Source organism: Brienomyrus brachyistius, chromosome 7 (genome assembly GCF_023856365.1).
Source record: "Brienomyrus brachyistius isolate T26 chromosome 7, BBRACH_0.4, whole genome shotgun sequence".
NCBI lineage: Eukaryota > Metazoa > Chordata > Actinopteri > Osteoglossiformes > Mormyridae > Brienomyrus > Brienomyrus brachyistius.
In genome coordinates, this window is record NC_064539.1 from 8,296,917 (window position 1) to 8,320,205 (window position 23,289).

General features: G+C 50.6%; 1 protein-coding gene across 1 annotated transcript; it reads left to right on the plus strand.

The window, feature by feature from the left end:
* Positions 1–2,066: 2,066 nt before the first annotated feature.
* Positions 2,067–23,205, plus strand: LOC125746202 (GTPase-activating protein and VPS9 domain-containing protein 1-like). The gene is given in 28 exon segments (XM_049019934.1): positions 2,067–2,232; positions 7,036–7,233; positions 8,072–8,339; positions 9,421–9,462; positions 9,464–9,985; positions 10,404–10,490; positions 10,693–10,827; positions 11,046–11,229; positions 11,404–11,555; positions 11,691–11,847; positions 12,737–12,850; positions 12,970–13,068; positions 14,460–14,612; positions 15,184–15,297; positions 15,731–15,826; positions 16,324–16,395; positions 16,571–16,833; positions 16,972–17,059; positions 17,216–17,287; positions 17,523–17,627; positions 18,053–18,182; positions 18,305–18,417; positions 18,939–19,098; positions 19,491–19,678; positions 20,377–20,590; positions 20,870–20,942; positions 21,038–21,235; positions 21,526–23,205. Coding segments are annotated over 27 exon segments (4,125 nt in total). The 5' UTR covers positions 2,067–2,232; positions 7,036–7,048; the 3' UTR covers positions 21,667–23,205.
* The last annotated feature ends 84 nt before the right edge of the window (positions 23,206–23,289 follow it).

The window sequence follows — 23,289 nt, forward strand, 5'->3', positions numbered from 1 at the left end:
GGAGAGCAAAGAGGCGTTTCACTGAACACCTGTGTTTCTCCACTCATGGCTTCACATATGTGACAGGCTGTAACTTATAAATGTGGATTCGCATATATTTGAATATAACTCGTGTAAATAAGAGCAGGTGGCTTGGTGACTAAGTGGGTAACCTCACACCAACATCACTGGGGTTAAGAATGTCACCTCCATTCTGTACGTGTGGAGTTTGCACGTTCTCCCGCGGAATTTCCTCTACGTAGGCTAAGTGACGTGTTTAAATTATATGTAGCATGTGAATGTATTTATATATATGCAATAAAAACAAAAATCTGTAATGTACTGTAGATGTCACAAGACCCATCCTTGCTTGCAAAGACTTAGCCTTTGATGGAGGCTAGTTTTACACCCAATCATCATACCCAATCTGCTACCAATTAGCCTGCTTAATGTGGAGTTCTCGAGACCGGTGTTACTGGAATATTCTGTGCACTTTTCAATCTCATTTTAACTCTGTCCCAACTTTTGTTGAATGTGCTGGAGCCATTAAATTTTAACTTTGCGTATACTTACAAAATACAATTAAGATCTTTTCTTTATACATTTGTCAGTTAAATGAAGGTTCACGTGAATTAAAGAATCACAGATTTTTATTTTTAATAGCATTTTAGAAAACATCCCTTTTTCAGGAAATTGGGTTTATATGTTCTGTTATTTATTAGCAACTCATCCAGCATGTAGCCCAGCCTCGTACTGGCTCACAATCCCCCACGAACCTGACCAGGACATGTGGTTGGAAGATGAAAAGATGCATAAATTCACGAGCGGTTTTTTTTGGGCTTAAGGCCCAAAATTCTTAGATTTTCAAGTAGTACAATTTATCATCTTATCAACTTGGTAACTCTTGGTTACTATTTTAATCCATATAATGTCAGTGAGGCTGATGCAACTCCCCCATGTTATTAAAATTTTGAAAGAAATCTGCACGCTTCAATTTATTCTGAACCGCATCAGTAGACACGGCATAATAAGATGCGAGACTTTTAAATTAACCTTCTGAATACCGTATTGTGCCTTCTTTAGTAAAAATTCCTCTATCTTTGTGTGTCGCCTACTGGTTATTGTCGGTACTGCAAGAAATTAACCTTAATGTCACATGATTGCTGTCGCTCAGGCTAACTGCTTTCCTAAGTTGAACGATGGAAAGTAGTGTTCAGGGCTGGTTGACGTCCTGAATATTATATTATATTATATTATATTATATTATATTATATTATATTATATTATATTATATTATATTATATTATAGGTTAGAGTTAGAATAAAACTAATAAAGTTAACACATCAACATGAATCTGAAAGTCGTTAAGAACAGCATGCAGCATTCTTATAAGTAGTAAGAGTATGAATCCTAGTAGCAAATACAATTCATTTCTACATTGAATATCGCCCTACAGACTATAAAATCATTTTAAGGTATTGCAAGACTATTGTTGTCCTATATACGTATATCGACAAATTTGACAGCCCACTTCAATTACCATGCACTTATTTTTGGTCACATCGTGCCAACGTAACATCGTCATTGACACCTTTCCTCTCCCCATCGCCACACGGCTGTTATGTGCCAGCACTGCAGAGGGCGCGAGCGAGCCAGTTTTACTCTGTCTTAGAGGGGTTGCGCCGCGCGTAGGTGACATCCGATGGCAAGTCCCAGAAGTGGCGCTTCAGGCTAAGGGGGGTGGGGTCGCCGAATAATTGTGAGTGGTCGCTCGATACACCCCCTCTCGGGACATTGTATCGTATGGAATGCGAGACTTAATCATTATTTTCTTAGGGGTTCTGGGGGTTGATTGGACCTGTTAGTTTTAGATAGATTTTCATTAAAATCAGCAGCCGTGTCACGAATTTGTTTAGCCTACATAGAAATAAAATAAAAATTATAATTAAAATGTCCATATTTTAGTATGAGGTAAATTCTACGTATAAATAAATAAAACAGCAAAATGAGGAACTGCGCGGATTAAATGAAAACTACAAGTCCCGAAACTCAGCCGTGGCCGGCCGGCACCTTGGAGTTGGGGCGTGTTGGCCCGACGTGATTTTCCGGGATGACAGTCGGGGGAGTTGAAATTCTCGGGAAGGGAGCGTAAAAGCTGCCTGGCCGGTCAGGGATCATCTGCGAAAGGCTGCGAAGTTACGATAACATTGATCCTACGACTGAACCTCGCAGCAGGCGACTGACCTCCAGATGTAAGCAGCCTAACAGACTTAAACATGTTGATTGTAAATGCACCTGTAATGCAGTCCCATGCGTATCTCGCATTGGCGAATTAACTCGGTTTAATGTTCCGTTCAGATTAATGCAGATACTTAGTTACTAAGTTTTGAATACCGTGATAACGAAACACACGTCTATGAGACGAATGGTGTTTTTAGTACATATAAGCTCAGGTCCGATGCACTGAATCTGTGCTTCAAACTCCGCCGAAAGACAGTTTGTGCCGAGAAGTCAGAATCCGTGTAACACTGCACTCGTTACTGACTGTTATTGACTAAGAGGATTTGAGAGGTTTGGACCGTAGTGGAGGATTTACTCCGAAACGAAGCACGCAAGTGATACGGAACGACGTGAAATTTGACTAACAAAATAGGATCAGTTGATTCCAAGGAAGCAAAGATAAACCAGGCTAAAAATACCTGTTTAATGTCCCTCCAGTTCCCATTTGTCGGTCAACAGGGCGCAGTGTTAGATGAACTAGACTTCGACTGTATACATGAGCATCAGCATGGAAATTTAAATGGGATCCGGTGACGTATGCAGGTATCCGCCGATGTTTAACTTGAACTGGACCAAAGATGCGGTGTTGTGGCACGTGCATGCCAGGCTTTGTCCTGTAGGAAGTGGTACTGAAAGGTTGGTGCTTATGCTACCAAAAACAAATTTTTCCTGGCATCATGGAGGGATTTGGGCGATTGTAAGGGGGCCCTCAAACTTGGAACATGGTTGGATTTTTCATAATATCGATTCTCATTTAAATGCATATCTTTTTGGCCACTTTGATGTTAGCTGTGATTGAGTATGATCTTTAAAAGAAGACATTCTGGACACTAAGATCCTGTGTGTTTCTTGTACTGCTGCTCACTTTTAGCTTGTCAGTTTACCCATAAAAAGGTACTGGAAGATCCCAAGTCCTGGTTTACCTTTCCATTGTACTCCAGAGTGAAAGGCAAACCAAGTGAATCTAAGTAATGGCGTAGATACTTTAGAGACCATGATTTTGGCAAGAGTCAGAATCAGCCATGCAGAACGCCTGTCTGCCTGTCTGCCTGCCTGCCTGCCTGCCTGCCTGCCTGCCTGTCTGCCTGTCTGCCTGCCTGCCTGCCTGCCTGCCTGCCTGCCTGTCTGTTTTACCCCTTTGTATTTTTGTCTGTCTGACTAGTCCATTTACAATTGTATTGAACTTCTGAACTACCTAAAAAGCTAAACCAGTCCTGTCCGGTGAATACCAGTACTGACAGTGTGTACACAGCTGTAGAAAATCTTGTTCGTGTCCCAGAAATTGCTGTTTGGAGCTATTGAGTCTGCTGCTCCCTCCAGCGTCTCGCCAGCAGGCAGGGCGGGGCGGTGGGGGTGCTTATCCTTCTCACACCCTATTGGCTACCTGCCACCTATTTTCTTCTGTCACTGGTGTGTACAACATGAAACAGGTATGGTGGGGTGTTGTTAGGTAGGAATGGGGAAAAGATGGCAGCCATGGAGGAAAGCTGAAGGTGAGACCAGTGCACTCCTTCCTGGGCTTTGCCCCTGGGGGGCAGATTTCTGTCGGAGATGTAGAGAGAGAGGAGCTCGAGGGGGTCTCCAAAGAATGCTTTTGTCCTGGAGATGGGGGTGATGTGGAGTGTTAGGTCCAGTCTGCAGAGAGCACCAAATGCATGTGTGTACACACACACACACACACACACACACACACACACACACACACACACACACACACACAGACATACAGACAGACACACGGACATATGTTGTTATATCTTTGTGGGGACTCTCCATTAATTTCAATGGGGAAAACACTAATCCCAACATGATGACCTTAACCCTACCCAGCCCTAACCTTAACCACAAGTAAACAAACAAAATATGAGACTTTTGGCATTTTTACTTTTTTGATTGCATTCACAGATCTTTGTGGGGACCTGAAAAATGGTCCCCACAATGTCAAAATAACAGGTTTCTATCACACAGTGCGGGACTTTTGGTCCCCACGATGTAAAATAAACCTAATACACACATACATATATAGATAATATATATACCCCCCCCCCCCGCCACATGCATGCACGCACATGCACACTTTCAAAAATCGGAAGCTTACGTTACACGTGTGAAATGCGAGAAGCATGTTGCCAGTTTCCCTGAAATGGGAAGTAAGCGGCGCTTTGCTGAAGTTCAGCGGTTATTTACTATAACTGACTGGAGGGTAAATCCAAGGGATGAGTGTATGAAAGAGAAGTCGGACCTTTCTTCTGGCGGCGCGATACGGAAGGAAACCCGATACTGGGCCCATTTTATTGGTTCGTTTCGTTTGAATATAGAGCTAAGACCTACGCAGTGTACACATGTGTACATATACACAACATGCAAGTGAATGATGAAAACTTCGGAAACAACATACAGATATTTTTGTTGATAAGCGTGAGATTTGCTGATTCTGCAGTTCTTTGTTCTAGATGCCCCAGCCTGCTACTGGTTCTTGTAAGGTTTCCCTTTTTGTTTCGTCTTGTCATTTCGGACCAAGACTGGGGAAGTACGAGTGAACTTCTATTTCAGCGCAACCTCACTTGTGCAGGAAGTTTGGGCAGGACCTGCACGTCGGGGAGATGCGTGATGCATCCACAGTCTTACAGGATCCAAGCAATAAAAGAGACTCTGCGGGAGTCTTTGGGGATGATCCTCCCGGTCCAGAAGTTTCTCTGCACTGCTGTGTCTGAGTGTCAGGGATTGGACTCTTTCTGTAGCCTCACATAAGGTAAATGATTATGAAAATTAGATGGCTTTTAGAAAAGGAGGGAATGGAATGTAACCTTTGTCCTGGTCCTATTCCTGAATAAGCTGCACGCTGACTGACTTTCTCGGCAGGTTATGTTCTGCATAGTTCTGAGCGACACTTGGACCATTCGCTTTGAGTCACACGCAATCTGGCTACTGTTTGCTGTGTGTACCCATAATGCACTCTGTTGCACTCAGGAAGAGTGCCACACCTTGTGAGGGGTCAGTGTAGTGTGTCCTGACCTAGACTGCGCTGAATTTCCGCGACATTCTGTCATTACTACTTCAGATAGGATTTTTTTTTCATGTAAGCATTGTTTAACCACCTTCCGTTAAGAACCTGTTTACAGTTAAGTGGTGTGTGAGTTCAGTGTACGGGTGAGAACACTGGCCGAGTGAGAGGGCGAGCAGGTGGGGTAGGTGGTGTGTTTGGGGGCGGGGTGGCGACAGGTCACTTCCTGGTGTCCGGTTGGCATGAGCGGAGAGCGAGTTGCCCAGATGCTGAGCGCTGGGAGCACTTTCAGAATGACCCTCGGACAGGGAACAGTGCAGAGTCGTCTTCCTGCACCTGACCTCAACCACAGCCGCCACAGAATCCAGCGACACGCCCTGTTTCGATCTCACGGCTAAAAATACTGGCGCCGGTATGTTTTCAGGGTGAGTCATGGCCGTGGTTCCTTCTGAGGATGGTTCTGAACCCACGTCAGTCTCGCCGTGGGTGATGCCGCCTCGACCTAAGCCAGCTGGCTCGGCCGTAGATTGATGCTGCAGTGTGTGATTGGATCGTCGCTCCTTTTGAGAAGCGAGACGGAGGTCTCTGTCTTGCCACACTGCCATGAGGGAGTAACGCTGGATTGGATGTATGAGAACCCAGATGATTCATGCTGGATGAAAGGCTCGCGCTACCAGCTGGTCCTGAAGTGACACTGAAGATCTGAGCACTGATCACTGAGAAGAAGCCTTTGATCTAGTTCTGAGGTAGGATTTGGCAGCTTCTGATTTTTCATACCAACATACCGTGCGGACATTATACCGTGATATACAACAGTATTTTCGAAACTAACACTATTTACTACCAATTTAAAACTTGCGTCACGGGTGGAGTGGGGAGAGGGGATGTCCGGATTGGAGGGGGGTAACAAATTTTGCCGTAATATACTGTCATCCGGCTGAGACCAATTCTAAGGTATTACAGGTCTGTGTTGAAGGTTACATCTAGCTGTTCATTGAGGTTTTAGCAGCCTGTTGAGCTGTACGGTGGTTGAGGACATGCTTTCTTCTGCTGGCGGAGATGATGATGATGATGATGAGATGGGTGATGTACTCCTTCGGGTAGAGGTGGTGGTAATGTTCTTTGGTTGGTGGGGGTTATCGTGTTGGGTGGGGGCAGCCCGGTGGTCAAACGGGGGCAGAGCTGTATGTTGCTTATGGGCGGAGAAGCTTCATGTCACATCAGCGTGAAGCCTTGAGGGTCGTCAGCCTCCAAGAGGGAAGTGAAAGCAGGACCTTGACCACGTCCCCCTCGCTGCATTTAGAAAGCGAGAGCGGCCCGGCCACTCAGGCACCACTTTGTTCCACCTCGAGGACCTTGGCGTGCGAGAAAACGGATGTCTGCTGGCAGACACCCCCATTATGACTCAGTCTGGGCCCTTGGGTCTGTTCCGGTCCGCGTTGTGAGGCTCCCCGTAGGAGGCCGTACCATCTAAAGGCGGTCAAATCATTTCCAGGAAGAGAGCTGATTTGTGTGAATGATATGGACCGCGGGGGATGCCTATAAGGAAGGACAGACCGTCTCTCAATTTGCCGGGGGAAATGCCCGGAAACCCAGGGAAAGGGGAAATCCAATGGAAATTAGAAATTCCGCACAGTATCCGGCATATTCCGGGGCGCTGTGGGCACACGGCTTGTGTTTCTTGGTGGCTTTGTGCGATTCGCCTTCGGCTTGATGGAGTGATTGGGTTCTTCCTCTCCCACTTGAGCACCACCCTCTTGCCCTCCCATAGAGCCCGGTGACACATGGCGACGCTGGATGTTCACACCCTGGCCCACCACCTGAAGCAGGAGCGGCTGTACGTGGCGTCAGAGAAGCAGCTGATCCAGCGGTTGAATGCCGACGTGCTGAAGGCTGCAGAGATGCTGTACTGCACCACTTGGGTCGCCGGGGAACAGAGGAACAACCTGGACCGGATCATCCGCACCAGGTGACCAGAACGCAACCCCCGGGGATGGAATACGTGTCTGTGGTCTGGAGATGGTGTAAAGATAGCAGTTTGGGAAACTGCGTTCGAGGGGTTGCATGCAGCTCATCAAGTTAGCATAATGTGCCTGTGATCAGATGGTTGGTGGTTCGAATCTCACTGTCGGCAGTTGCGGATTGGGCTCTGGCTACCTATCTAACTGTACATCACATTAGGTAAAGTCATCTGATAAATAACTAAATACAATACTGATTTTTGGCTGAAAGGTTCCCTGTTCTTGTTCTTGGTTCTCCATACAGCAACCTGTATTGCCTCAATAAAATGCTCGCTAAGAGCTTTACGGTATATTAAAATCCATCCATCCATCCATTTTCCAAACCGCTTATCCTTCTGGGTCGTGGGGGGGTCCGGAGCCTATCCCAGAAGCAATGGGCACAAGGCAGGGAACAACCCAGGATGGGGGGGCAGCCCATCGCAGGGCACACTCACACACCATTCACTCACGCATGCACACCTATGGGCAATTTAGCAACTCCAATTAGCCTCAGCATGTTTTTGGACTGTGGGGGGAAAGCGGAGTACCCGGAGGAAACCCCACGACGACATGGGGAGAACATGCAAACTCCACACACATGTGACCCAGGCGGAGACTCGAACCCGGGTCCCAGAGGTGTGAGGCAACAGTGCTAACCACTGGATACATTAAAATATATAACATAAAGACTGGGGCACAGCTTTAAGCTGGGTTAATCGCCGCGGTAACGAGTTAAGTAGGAAGTTTTAAGGGAGAGTGTAGGGTCTAGTGGCTCCCCACCTCAGCTGCCCCCCCTTTTCCTTGCAGCACGGAGGCCTCCCCCACGGAGTGCTGCCAGCGTGCGCGATTACTGGAGGACACGCGCTTCGTGGATGGCTATACCGCACTCGGCCACCAGGTGGTGGCCTGCGGGGAGCTTCTGGCTGGCCTTCGCTCCGACCCACGGCTGGTGGCGTCCTGCCTGGAGGCCGGGCAGTGGCTGAGCCCCGAGCGCACTCTCTCCGCTGCTCACACCGTCTTCGCCTCGCTCTACGGCAGCTGCGTCACACAGGAGGATGAGGGCTACCTGTTCAAGGTGAGGGGGGTGTGGCTCGGTACCAAGATTGGGTCATGTGACCAGGAAGTACCACAGCTGCACTGAAGTTGTTACTTGGCTTGAAAAGCTTGACTGAGCATCCAGGCGTGTAAAGCATCATCTGCACAAACAGAAGCTGTTCAGGGTGATTGTATTTCCTGTTGGGTCTGACTGGAGTAAGAGGTGAATCTCTGGCTGTGTTTAAAATATCTCCTCACCCACTATATAGGGTGTTGGCCATTTTGTAGTGCTGTTTGAATTCTCAGCTGTCAGTTTCATCCACTAAATAGTGCACTACAAAATCGGCGCAAGGCTTGGTTGACTTAGCCCATCATGCATTGCGGCCCGTCCAGAGTGTCAGAACCATATTTGGGTAATTTAGCTCAGTCTGAACTGTAACCACCAACCGTTGTTAAGTAGCTTACTTGTAAAATACTTGCAGGTGAGCTATAACAACAGCGGCAGATCCACCTCTGCATTAGCGTGTGTCAGTTATGATGTTTACTTATACAAAAATATCAATGTTGGTGCCCTAGTTATGGCTTTGGTTTAAACGGTAGATAATGCACCAGATATTGGTAGGTTATGTGGCAGTGTAACACTGGCCTAGTGTCCCAAATGTGTCAACCACTGTCTGCCCTTATCCCCTAGTGAGTGTTCTTTGTGGGGAACCCTATGCAGTGAGTGAGTGAAATACAAATGTCTGCATTCCTGCCTGCCTGCAAGCATATCTGACTGTCTGTCTGCCTCTTTGTCTTTGTGTGTGTGTGTGTGTGTGTGTGTGTGTGTGTGTGTGTGTGTGTGTGTGTGTGTGTGTGTGTGTGTGTGTGTGTGTGTCTGCCTGTTTTCACTTGAACAAAGCACACAATGGCGTAAAGTGTTTGTCTTCCGTCTGACTGCCTGTCTGTCTCCTTGTCCGCCTGTGTGTCTGTCTGTCTGTCTGCCTCCTTGTCCGCCTGTGTGTCTGTCTGTCGCCCTGCCTACCTTCCATGTCTATTTGTCTGCCTGTCTCTCTCTGCGCTGAATGTTTCTGAGTGATACTGAAGGTCTGATCTCAGGTTGCCCCCTCCCTCGCCCGCAGGTGCTGTGCCGGCTGGCGGAGCTGGAGCTGCCGGGCAGTGAGCCCCCCCCCCCGCCCTCTTGGCCACGGTGGTCTCTTCTCCGGCACGTTCACCCTGATCTTCCAGCTGCTCTCCCAAGGCCTTTTTGCCAGCCAGCTCTTCCTGACGGCAGCCCTGCACGGGCCTATCATGCAGCTGCTGGTGGAGGACGAGGACCCCCTGGAGACAGACCCAGCCAAGGTGGGGGAGCGGCCGGCACGGCGGGTCCAAGCCCAGCGGCCCGGCACCCCTGCGGAGCGCGCCTGGGCAGCCGCCAAGGCAAACGCGGCCAAGCTGGCAGCGCTGGCAGAGCGCTTCGTGGGCGGCCTGCGGTCCAGCACCTACTGCTTCCCACGAGGCCTGTGCTGGGCCCTGGCTCAGGTGCGGCGCCTCCTGCTGGCGAGGATGGAGCCTGCGGCGGCACGGGCCGTCTGTGCAAACCTACTGCTCACCTGCTTTGTGTGCCCCGCTGTCATCAACCCTGAGCAGTACGGCATCGTGTGCGACGCCCCCATCAACGAGGCGGCGAGGTTCAACCTCACGCAGGTGCGGGACCCCGGGGATCCACACTCGCACACAATCATAGGGTTTATTTCAAGTGTGATTTGGTGTCAGGTGACATTTTGGAAGGTATTGTATAATTTCTCCACATTTATACAGATGGAAATTTAACTGGGGCAATATAAGTTGAAGATGCACTTTCTTCAGATGGTACAACACAAGAAGCCCCTGAAGATCACTGACCACTAAGTTGCAGTCTGGCAGCACAGTGGTTAGGCTCTCTGTCTTGTGATCTGAATGGGTTTCGGCTGTTGTACCCTCAAAGTCCTTCAAAGCCAATGAATAATACAGACGCAGCTGTGTTAGAACTTACAGACCTAATCTGAAGTGGCCCTCATGACGATGCGGGTGCTTGTTCCCTGATCCCAATCTCCTGCACATCACCTACCTGATGCCCATCCAGGTGAGCCAGTTACTGCAGCAGCTGGCTACAGAGGAACCCAGCAAAGCGGACCCCGGGAGGAAGAGCGTCCAGCCAAAGCTCGATAAAGTAAGATCTGAAATGAATGAATACGTCTAACTGGGGCAATCGGCTGCCATGCTCTGGGTTTTTTTTTTTTTTTTAGGTTTACTAACTGTCTGTCTCTAAATGTCTCTCTAGGTTTTAGGGATCATTTGGGTTTTTTATGTGATTTGAGTTATCGGTAACGCAGCATGCATAGGGTGCTGATTGGTCTGGGTGTATATTCCAGAGCGGCATTGCTGATTTCCTGGATGCTGTGATTGGCGAAATGACAGAACAGGCCCCGCCCACAGCCTCCAGGGACCCTCTGGAGGGTCTGACAAAGATGGCGGTTTATATAACGCAGAACCAGCTGCACGCACTGGTGAGCATGTGGGCGGGACCTTGGTGTGTGATCCCAGCTGAGCCTTTGACTGACGTTAAACATGTTTTGCCTGCATGACGCTGGCAGGAAGACATTTCTCTTGCGGATGGACAGTTCTGGAATGGCTTCCTTCATTGTGATTAGCCAATCGCTTGCTTGTACCTGATGTGGTCCCTCCCCCCATCTAAGTGCCATGTCTCCCCCCCCCCCCCCACCAGGTTGAACTGTTGCATGACTTGATACTGGGGGGCCACCTGCAGGCGGAGGAGCAGCAGAAACTTCAAGCTCTACTGGTCAACGTGCCCCTGCCTCCATCCCCCACCCCCCGGGAGAGTAGGGACAGCATGGAGCTTCTCCCCCCTACTGTAGTCACAGCCAATAAGAAGCACAGCCTGCCCTTAGGTACTGGGATAGTGCAGATGTTGGGTCGCCCCTCCCTCATAGGTCCCAGTGCCCTCAGCTGTCTGACACAGTCTCATTCTTTCATTTTCTATATTCCAAGTAATGTCATCAGAGGGGGTGATGTCAAGGTAGCCCCAAACGGGACTCAGACCCACTCCGTTTCACCCCCCCTAGGTTCTGCCCTTAGCCGCAGCACGATGGCCCTGGATGCTGATCTGGAGGCTGCTTCTCAGGAGTCGACGCTGGAGGCGGGACCAGAGGAAGTGCTGGTGATCTCGCTGGGCAACACCCCCCGCACCCTTCCTGGAATGATGTCAGAGAGTGATGTGAGGAGCATGTTGGGGGGGGCAAAGCTTGGGATGGGAGATTCTGTCCTACCTCTTAATCAGATCCTTGATTTTATTGTAAATACCAGCGGTAGGGCTATTTCTTTAGCGTCTCCCACTGGTTTATTGCTGTAGGTGCTGGTGCTGGAGGGCGGGGGCGGTGCGCTGACTGCGGAGGATCCGGATGGCAGCGGCTCTCATCGCGACCTGGCCACATCGCGCAGGTTCTCCTGCTGCCACGACAATGCAGAGGAGGCCGCGTCTGAGGGTGCGTCTGAGGCCGCGTCTGAGGGTGCGTCTGAGGCCGCGTCTGGGGGTGCGTCTGAGGGTGCGTCTGGGGGTGCGTCTGGGGGTGCGTCTGAGGGTGCGTCTGAGGGTGCGTCTGAGGCCGCGTCTGAGGGTGCGTCTGGGGGTGCGTCTGGGGGTGCGTCTGGGGGTGCGTCTGGGGGTGCGTCTGGGGGTGCGTCTGAGGGTGCGTCTGGGGGTGCGTCTGAGGGTGCGTCTGGGGGTGCGTCTGGGGGTGCGTCTGAGGGTGCGTCTGAGGGTGCGTCTGGGGGTGCGTCTGAGGGTGCGTCTGGGGGTGCGTCTGAGGGTGCGTCTGGGGGTGCGTCTGAGGGTGCGTCTGAGGGTGCGTCTGGGGGTGCGTCTGGGGGTGCGTCTGAGGGTGCGTCTGGGGGTGCGTCTGGGGGTGCGTCTGGGGGTGCGTCTGGGGGTGCGTCTGAGGGTGCGTCTGGGGGTGCGTCTGGGGGTGCGTCTGGGGGTGCGTCTGAGGGTGCGTCTGAGGGTGCGTCTGAGGGTGCGTCTGGGGGTGCGTCTGGGGGTGCGTCTGAGGGTGCGTCTGGGGGTGCGTCTGGGGGTGCGTCTGAGGGTGCGTCTGAGGGTGCGTCCTCTGTTTTCTGCACAGATGCACTCTGAACCCCCCCCCCGCACATTAGCCCCGCGCTTAACTTCAGCAAATAAAAGCAGTGATAGAAACAGGACTGAGGAGGAAGTCGCTGTAGGTTTGAGGGGAAGTGCGGCTGCGTGTTTGTGAGGCGAAGTGCTGCAAGGTTAGGATGCGTTTGGCGCGTAGCATGTTTAGCGCGTAGCATGTTTAGCGCGTAGCATGTTTAGCGCGTAGCATGTTTAGCGCGTGTATCTGGGACAGCGTTGTATCTGGCCTGACAGCGATGTTTGTGCAGCCCGGTCCAACTCGGACTCCTCTGTGGACTTGGAGGTGGAGTCCGGGCCGGGAGCAGCAGGCTTGTCGGAGAGCTGTGAGGTGGAGGCGCTTCTGCTGATGAAGCGTGAGCAAGGTACCAACCCCCCCCTCCCCCCAATGCCCCCCCCCCCCCACACGCAGCATGATCACGGTACAGAACCACACACACACACAATACGACCATACTTGTGAATGGCCCCCCTCCCCCGACAGCCCGGTACTGCCTTGATGTCTGCGACACATGGAGCACGGATGCACTGGCCAGCGACTTTGACCCCGGCTTGGATGAGGACCGGCTCCAGGAGGTGGCAGGTCAGTCTCACTGAGTGCCCCCCCACCAACACTGTTAGCTGGGGGCCGAACACCATCCCCTAATCCCCCATGACGGCACCACGTCACAATCCTGTATTTCATTACAAATAACTGGGGAGCTCATTGAAACAGAGTCCTTGTGTGAGGCTGCCTCACTTTTTAGGCGACACTGCCACCGTGTGGTAAAATCAGAAATTGCAGCATCCCTGATTGCGTAGGACTGTGCAGGGACCTGCCTCACGGCAAGGTCAGGCATGTCCTTCGCAAGTATGGCCGAGACCCTCAAAGCTATCAGGTGCCCAGAAGGTGACCGTTTCTGTGCTTTTTAACATTGTGTAATTGGAGCATATTCTACATATAAATTTGTTCAGTGCATCTGATATTTTCAGTCATTGTTCTGATCATTTCTGATGTCTTGATGTAATAAGAGAAAATCCATACTTTGGTTACACGTCACCATCGCTCTCTCATAATAAACTATAATCTTCACTGGGATACTGGACACTTCTAGTCTTTGATTCGTCCTTCATCCAGACACACCATTTGTCATTGGTCAGGACATGGCAGGTCGGGACACCTTATTGGTCATTAAGCCTCCTCTGCGAGGTGCTCGTTAAATGCCCATTAAGGCCTTGCTATCACACAGGCATTGGGGCAGAGATGAGGTGTCTTATCTAATGGCCCTGCTGAAGCGGCAGAGCGGGGAACCCCGATGTCAGTGGGCCTGTGCTCCTCACCGCTGACAAAAGTTTCCCCCTTCGGTCTCAACCACTGCGTGGTTCTTTTTCTGTATGTGCATTATGCCTGGTGTTGACTGGGTCTGGGGACTGGCCAAGGCTTGGGTGGTATCTAACTTTTCATACTGTCATTGTATCCATACATCACCATATATGGTATTTTGACAGTATTTTGAAAAATTTACGCTATTGTAGTTTTTTTTGTATTTTTGCCTATTAAATTTTGCCGAACGGGGGGCCACATTTATTGTGGGGGATACCCCCCCCCCCCCACCCACGCAACAAATTTTAACAACAAGCTGGGCAATTCTTTTTTTCACCAAGATTTCAAAATTCAGCGATGCACCCAAAATACTGCGCCGGAACGCTTTACTCTGATCCCACCCAAGCCTGTACTGGCCAGTCGTTACGATGCCATGTGGCGGTTTTGTGGAGTGGTTGACCTTAACGTCTAATTCCATAAATCCACCCCGGAGCTTGAGGGTTTGCTTGAATCTTACAGCATGTTTCCAAGATCCCCGAGCCACATGAATGCAGGAAGCTATGAAGTTTCTTTGAACTCACTCACTTCTCTCTATGCTGGGGGTAACTTGGGCCAAGCGGGGTAACTTTCTGTCTGGTTCTTAACTTCTGCCGGGTCTTTGCTCTCTCCAGGGGCCTCAGCAGAGCCCCAGCAAGCCAGCCTGAACTTGTTCTCCAGCTTCGGTTCCTGTTCGAGCTCTATGCTCGCGGAGTCCTTTGCCGGCTCCACCATCTCGGAGGCCGCAAGTGACGCCTGGAGTGTGGAGGTCCTGTCTGGTGACCAAGGTGCTTTTTTTGTGGGGGGGGGGAGTGGGGATGCTCCCCAGGACTCATGAGCTTGGACGGGGTGCTGAGCTGTGCTTTCGAAACTACGGCTCACATAAGCTGTAGTTCATCAAGCAGAACTTCGCACTAACGACACAAAGGTGGTGGGTTCAGATCTCAAGGGGCAATGTACTAACTATAACCCTTTAGCGCAAGTCAATTTGGATAATGATGTCAGATTAATATATGTAATATAGAGCATGGGACGATGCCTTGGGTCTGTGTGTATGTGTGTGTGTGTGTGTGTGTGTGTGTGTGTGTGTGTGTGGATTTTCACAGCTTTTCCTGCTGTGTCGTTAATGTGCTTTGACTGCCAACAGCAAAAAAGCCTGGATTTGTTTACAGGCTTGTGTTTATCCCGGAAGTGAATTCTGATTCACCCTAAATAATTCTGTAGGGCCGAGGATGCCTCTTCAGTTTGTTTCTGAGATTAATTTCAGTATGTGAGGTGAGGGATGGACCGCGCATGAGAGCGGGCCTGTGGTAAACGCACCACATGTCACGTAACTCCACCCCACTCCCACCCAAACAGAGGCCCTGGATGTGAAACCGCACGAGCTCATGCAGGAGGTTGAGAGCGACGTGTTGGACGATGTCATGCAGGTTACTTCCCACCCCAGCAGTCCTGGGAAAGGCATGGGCTCAGGTACAAGGGCGCCCCCTACCTGGCATAATATCAGCCTTGCGGAATTATTTTAGCATATCATCACTGTCTGATGAAAACCACGTATGTCCACTATTTGACGATTGTTACTTTTTGCTACACAGGGAACACGTTCATTCTCCTCTGTCTACTGATAGCATTTGACATATGTATGGATCACTTCAAATCGTGAATTTTAACAATTTAACACTGATAGCTAGATATTTAGCTAGCTAACATCATCGTTAATTGTGAAAATAAAGCGAGAAGTACTTGCCTCTCTAACAATAATCCAAGTACAATAATCAACCCCCCCTCCAATGACTGATAGGCACACTTCTCTTCTAAATGCTATGCTAACAAATCTGCTGACTGCCTGCATGACTGCTGCTGCAATGACTCTATTAGCATGTTCCGCTAATCGTCACATTTGTAGACATGAGCGCCGCGCCGGCAGAGGATGCGCTATCAGAAAGTAGCTCAGACGGGAAGGACTCGGTGGCCGGGCCGGACGGGGGAGGACCAGGCTGTGGTAGGTGAAGGGTGTCTCCGGTCAAACACCCCCATCAAGTGGAAACTTGTCAAACTGATCAGATAATCAACAGGCTCCTACTTCACTGCTGTTTTCCTTTTTATTGCTGAACTTTATACCGAAACGATGAGCTTTAATACTGCTACAATGTATAGAGAATGTTCTGCTTAACCAATGTAACCACTCTTACACTAATATACTTCCACATCACTTCATATTTTGTTCGGTTTAACAAAGGCTTCATTTTAACTCGTGACTGCATGTTCTCTGGGGCACTCAGGCAGCTCATGTTATGGTATTGGTTCTCGACCCGATCCTCGGGGACCCCCAGACAGTCCATGTTTTTGCTCCCACCTAGGTGGTACCAGGTATTCGGTGTTCTTGATTGGCTGGGAGCTGGGAAGGAGCAGAAATGTGGACTGTCCTGGGCTCCCAGAGGACCGGGTCGAGAAGCACTGTGTGGGTTTGACTGGTGTCTGTCCTCTGTTGTGATGCAGCGTCCCCCCAGCAGTCCCCCTCCGACCGGGAAGGCGTGCTGTTCACGGTCGATCACCCAGGCTCTGAAGAAGGTAACTGTTGGACCGTGACCTGAAGTGTCATGCTCACGCAGAAGGACAGTCAGGTTCCCCGTGAAAGCAGACCCGTGTCAAACAGTTAAAGGCCTCTAGGTTTCCGGACCTGAGCTGTGCTATCAGGCGTGAATGTGATCCTGCCCTGAGCGTGGTGTGACCCTCCTCCCCGCAGGCACCGCCCCCTGCGCCGTGGTGAGGCCGAAAGGGCAGAATGCACGAGCTGCCCACCCGCCCTCTTTTCCCGCTGCCTTTCCCCTCCCGGGTCTGAGGTCGGCGGAGCTCGAACACGTCAAGCAGCGGCTCTCGCTGCCGGAACAGCTGGGGAGGGTCTGCGTCGACGACCCGAGCGGTCACGGCCGGCGACCCGTCAGCGACCCCGGCGTCCACCGTCGCGTGATGCTGGAGGACCGCCAGCACCCGGCCACCAAAGGAGAGGTCGGGCTCCTCCCAAATTCGGGATAAAGATAACTGCATATTCTAATCTCTAGCATCCGCTTCGAGTCACTGTGGGTGGCAGGAAGGGGCCCCGCTGGTTAGAAATGGCAGGCAGAACAGTGTCCCCCTGCACTTTAGGCCGAGGAGAAGAAAGACAGTGACGACGAGCGGCCGGACCGGAGCCGGCCCTGGTGGAAGAAGCGGCTGGCCTCGGCACTCCCCAAGGGTGAGAGAGCCTGTCCGTGTTTCTCTGTGTTACGGGACTGAGGTGACATTACCGTAATACGCTTGTCAGAGTCAGAACCTTAAATGCAGTTTGTGACAGAAGCAGAATAACAATAATAATAATAGTTTGAATAACAACTGGAACGTCTCTCCTTAGGTTCGAAGTCTGCATTCCGCAAGAAGGACAGGTCCGATAAACAGGCCACGAGGTCAAACCGGGTCCAGCCAGGTTTGTTTTTCACTCTGGTACTGAATACACTGGTATGGCAGATCCATCAGTCACCCGAACGCCAGTGGATGCTCTGCAGTTAAGCTCCGGCGTCCCCTGGCTCTGCCACTGGGAGTGGTCCACCTTCCTTGCCCCCACCTAGCGGTACAGGCCGCTCGTATTTGTCTATTTGGGTAAAAGTGTGAGGTAAGTAATGATGATGGTACTCACCGTCATGCGGTCTGGCTCTGCCCAGGAGAGTCACCTCCCGGCCTGGCTGAGGACATCCTGGACAAATACAGAAACATCAAGCGGAACGGCAGTGCAGCACCTGTACTCGTGGGGGGAGAAGCTGAAGCTGGTGGGTGCTTACAGTGTGGCGTGAGGGGGGGGGGGTGCTTGTAGTCATATATTTACATTTCAGAGTGAAAGGAGCTTGCTCCTTTCACTGCTCACGTCCAGCTGTGTGGGTAAAATATCAATTTAATTTGCCTTCAAACCTTTGTATTTAAATAATTAAGTTTGCCCCTCCCAATATCAGACTCTCCTATGCCGTTGGTTAGATCAGAGGTACAGATCTTTGGGACAGGCCCTGGGTGGAGCTGCATGGTTTGGTGTGGAGCATCCTGTTTGTCCAGGGCTGATGAGCGAGGAGAGGAGAGGGGGGTTTTACTGTAATTATGGGAAAGTTAAGGAGATTATGGGCTGTCTTGGATGACTCCGGCAGTGGGGGAGCCTAGCCTTTGGATGGAAGGGGCTCAGTCTCTGCTTGCTGTGTGTGTCCAGAGCTCGCTGTGGAGACGGAGCGTAGGGAGGACATGCCGATAGAAGAAGCTTCGTCTAGTGTCGTCACGGACAACCGACCTGAGCCCTACCCTAATGGGGACTGTGCCCCCAGATACCAGTTCTCATTGAGGTTGGTGCCCTTGTGTACGTGTAGTGAATTTTCGTAACGACTGTGTTTGGCGACCGTGTTTGGCGACCGTGTTTGGCGACCGTGTATGACGAGCAGGCTCTCGCCTTACCACTCATTCCCAGGGACGCTAAGAAGAAGCTGAGGCTAGCCCTGAGTTCGGCCGACGCCCTCATCTTTCCCATCATGCTCCCTGCTCCCATCCCCAACGAGCTGCTCGACAACGTTCATCGAGAAGGTAACCCCCGCGCACACACACTGTCGACCATCACTTCAGGTCCTTGAGATCACAACCCCCTCTTCTGAAGGACCTTCGTAATGGTTCATTCTTCTCCTGGAATAACACGGATTACATCAGTGTTTGTCAGGACCCACATGGGTCTGAGTGATACAGGTAATGAGCTGTATCGCTAATTGGGCTAATTCCACACATGGCAGTCTGGAAACCCCCACCACTGTGGATAAAGGCTGTATTTCGTGACTAAGCTGGCAGAGTGTGACTGTGCGACACGCCTCCCTCGGTTCAAATGATGCCCTCGTTCCGCATTTAGGCTAGAAAAACCCAGCGAACTAATCCCTCCCCAGGAGAAGCTAATTATGTTGTTATGGCAGTGAGTGGCTTGTGCAGACTGCGTGGGCCCGTATGCATGTGCCATGGTACGGATCGGAGTGTGGCGCCGGTCTCCTGAACCTTCTCACCCCCCCCCCGCCCCCCCCCCCCCCCCCGCCCCCCCCCCCCCCCGCCCCCCCCGTCCATAGAGAACGAAGTGGTCTGCTTCCTGAAGGTCCAGCTGGCCGAGGCCATCAATCTGCAGGACAAGAAGCAGATGGCCCAGATCCAGGAGACCCTGCGCTGCGTCGGTCACATCAGCGCTGACCAATGCCAGGAGTTGCTAGCTGCTGTAGCCAATGACTACAGGTAAGGGGTGTGGTCAGGGAGGAGGGCCTGTATGGGTGGGGTCATGGGTATTGGCATTTATGTCAGTGTGGTGTATACGTGTAGCGTGACACGCTAGATGCCAAGTGTAGCTGGGTAATCAGTATTAGCTGATATTAACCATGTGAACAGGGTGGTTGATATGAAATCAGCTAACTTTCCTGTGGTAATTTCAGTGATCAGATTAGTAGTAATAGCAGCTTTTATGAATCATGCTACTGTTTGTGTCTCTTTGTAGCGGTTTATTCTGATTAACTCTTAATAAGCAGCTTTTTTGGTTTGCATTTATTTTAATTAGTGCCGTATCTGCTTCCTTTGCATCGGTTGAGGTTGGCGAATTAACGACATTAAGTTGTAGTTCTGTGTTCCCACAGGCAGAGGGCGCCCTACGTGGCCTACCTCACGCGCTGCCGGCAGGGGCTGCAGGCGACTCGGGCCCACTTGGAGCGGCAGCTGCGTCGGGTGCTGCGGGCCAAGGAGCTGACGAGCCGCTGCTTCACGGCCGCCTGCGTGCGAGTGCTGCTGAATCGCATGGAGGACAAGATGATGAACTTCACCACCGGTCAGTCCCGCCCCCACCGCTGACCTCATCACCTTCAACCACGGTCACAGCCTCCATCTAGCTTCTGTTCCAATAAAAGTACTGTGTAAAAGTACTGTGTTGAGTATTAAGGCGAAGACCACAGTCTCTGGTCGGGCTGCTTGATATCACTTCACAGTTGTGTGGCACATGCACAGTAATCACCAGAACTTCAAACGGGTTTAAGCATCTGTCCGGACGTCGGCTTTTCAGTACTACATGGACGTTTTCTTACACCGACGGTTTGGTACGCAGATTAGTCATACACCTAAAATATTAATGGCAGGCGTATCGCGGTGCCCGAAAGTTAGTAATCTGTCCAAACTCGGCGTAGCATTTTGCTAAGTAAATGCTGGACCTTAAACTGCAGAAAGTACCGCCACACCACTGACGTCTGTTTCCCTCGTTTATCCACGGAATCTCGTCTTTTAAACGATGTTGTGGCTGCTGAGCTGCTCCTTTCTTCGCCACCATTTCAGTGATTATCCCTTCCATGATTAACCAGAACACTAGTATGTGACGTGCTCCGCTAACGGAGTTTAATAAACAAAGGAAACGCTGGAGAAAAAAAAAAGAAAAAATTTCATAAATACGGTTTAAAAAAAAAGGAGCCACCTCTGAGTGATTTTAATGCACCTTGGTGTTGGTCGTTAACGCCTGCGGCCTGTAACCTCCCCCAGTGTTTCAGGGCTTCACGGCGGCGGACGACAAGACGGCGGCTGTGGAGGATTTCCTGCAGCACCTGTATGGTTTGATGGCCCAGGACGCCATCTGGCAGTTTGCCAGTGAGGAGCAGCTGCAGGACGCCCAGGTGGCCATCGAGCGCAGTGTCATGAACCACATATTCAAGATGGCCTTCTACCCCAACCTGGACGGGGACACCCTGCGGGACCAGTGAGTGGCCCCACCCCGGTCACTTCCACGGGGTTCAGCGACGGCAGGCTTCGGAGAAACATTACAGGAGAGAGAGGCGGTCGAGTTTTATAACTGCGATGCGATGCTAGGGGACCAATCAGGCGATGCCTCACAGTTTGATTATTGAGCAAAGATGATAATTTAGAAATGATGCAATGAGAGAGTTATTTACTCTTCTGGAAACCGCCAGCTATCTGATATTCAGGATGAAGATGGAGTGCAGTGTGAAATAAAATGTCCTCCCCCCCCTCCCCCCAGGGTCCTGCACGAACACATTGAGCGGCTAAGCAAAGTGGTGACAGCCAATCACAAAGCTCTTCAAATCCCACAGGTAACAGCCCTGATCCCAGCCCAGCCACACCCTCTCAGATTTGCTGTGCTTTCTGACCTGTCCAACCCCCCTCCCACCCCCCGGCCGCCCCCCAGGTGTACCTGAAGGAGGCTCCCTGGCCGGCAGCACAAGCGGAGATTGGCGCCATGAGCGCCTACAGGACGCCGCGGGATAAGGTGCAGTGCGTGCTGCGAATGTGCACCAGCATCATGAACCTGCTGAGCCTGGCCAATGAGGACGCCGTACCCGGGGCTGACGACTTCCTGCCCGTGCTCGTCTTCGTCCTCATCAAGGTCGGGAAGCGGGGGGGCCACACCAGATTAGTCACCCGACCATGTTGTCTCGCAGCCTGCGAAGGCTTTCGGGAGTTATTCAGAGAAAGCTGTGTTGAATTTAAAGGCAGCAATGAGCTTCAGTGTGTGTGAACCAGTATGAGCTCTGCCATTGCTGGACACACAGCATTTCACCCTCTAATATCTGCTTACTTGTGCCAGTTCTTCCTGTTTTACTGTGGTGACCCCCCCTGAGTCCCATCACTCTGACACCCAGCATTAATCCCACCCCCCCCCCCCCCGTCCCACAGGCCAACCCCCTCTGCCTGCTCTCCACCATCCAGTACATCAGTAACTTCTACTCAAGCCGTCTCAGCGGCGAGGAGAGCTACTGGTGGATGCAGTTCACGGCCGCCGTTGAGTTCATCAAGACCATCGATGACCGCAAGTGAGGTCTTGGCCACGCCCACAGCTTACACTCCACCCAATGAGCACCAGCGGCTGGACAGGATACTCAACCGAATTGCAGAGCGATTCAACTATCTCTTCTGCTTGGGTTGCGATTTTAACCCCTGGCCTGAAATCTGGCCAAAAATGTAAGACTGAGAAATCGTAACCACTTTGAGGTTAAGACACTTATTAGGAATCTGTAATCAGCAGAGATTTAAACAGCACTTAAAAGCATCTTTAAATTAATGTATGATTTTTTTTTTTTGCTATGCTGAACATGGGGTATATATTTCTAAAAACAAAATTTGGAATTTAACTCTCATCTCTACGGGAGCTGGTTTAGTGCATTTCCAGTCCTGGGAGTTTTTGTGTTCAGGTGATGCTCCTCTCTGCTGGCAGCAGACAGACGGGTGTGAGACTGGGGTGTAAGAGAGATGCGTATCTCAGGGACCCAGGACTGTGGAAACGGCCTGGAACCGCAAACTGCGGTGCACGATCCGCAGTGGCAGAGGCTGCATTACTGCACACCTAGTCTTACCTTTCATGGGTTCAGATATCGAATGGGACAGGGGCTGTAACGGGATCTCTACTCTTATGGGTGGTTAACAATCTCCTAACCACCTAAAGAAAACCCAGAGTTGTCAGCTACAAAATCCTGGGCAAATCTTATTTATTAATACAGTTTGTTTTTCTGTGGTTACTCTATATCCTGTTCCTTCCAACGCTACCTCTGAAAAACAGCTCAAAGGTGAGGCTTTAAATTTGTTTCTTGGGCTTAATGATTCGGTCGGCCCTGGAGCCAGCTCATCGCGCAGAGCTGCCTGCATGCTTGCAGTCTTTCCAGGTGATCCGGCCTGATTTTGCCAGCTTGTCCTTCCAGGAAACCTCATGGAATATGCATGGCCTCCGCCTTCCCCTACCTGGGACTGTTCTGACAGGAATACTCAAAAATTATGCAGGTTTAAAAAACAAAATACACATTTTGACAGCCGTGTGCCCCTTAAAGTACATTTTTTAGCACTGGGCTTCGTCAGCTGGGTCATGTCTCCATAACAGTGAAGTTCTGCTTCTTGACAGGGTTTCGTTTAAGGAATTACGCTGAAGGATTTCGTTCTGGTTTTTTTTTTTCCCAGATGTTAACACGCGAGTGCAGCCTGTACAGGCATCCCTTGTGGCTAAAAACTGCTTACCTTTGACTTCTTGATGAGGCAGTGAATTTGAATATCTTACGCAGCAAATGCAAATTGGGGTCAGATTTCTACAGTGCGCAATACATGCGATTTTTTTTTTTTTTTTCTTCCTCCTGATGTCATGAGTTCATCTGTAACTGATGGGCCTCCATTTGTCCTTTATTCTTTTATTGAATCTCCGTGTTTCTGAATTTCAAATGCTGGAATGGAGGGGGGCTTTTATGAAGCTGAAAAAGCTTTGACTGTCTTGCACATATGAAAGGGGGGAGAAAACATACTTTGTCTTTCTCGTATGTTAAAGATTTGTTTGTTATTCTTCATAAAGTTAATTAAAAAAAAATCTTTTTTTGTGCTGGCTGTTTGTTTGGTTTTCTGGCAGGCCTGTGCGTTTCCTCTCCAAATCCCTTCTTTGTCTGGCCTTAGTGGTGCGATGCT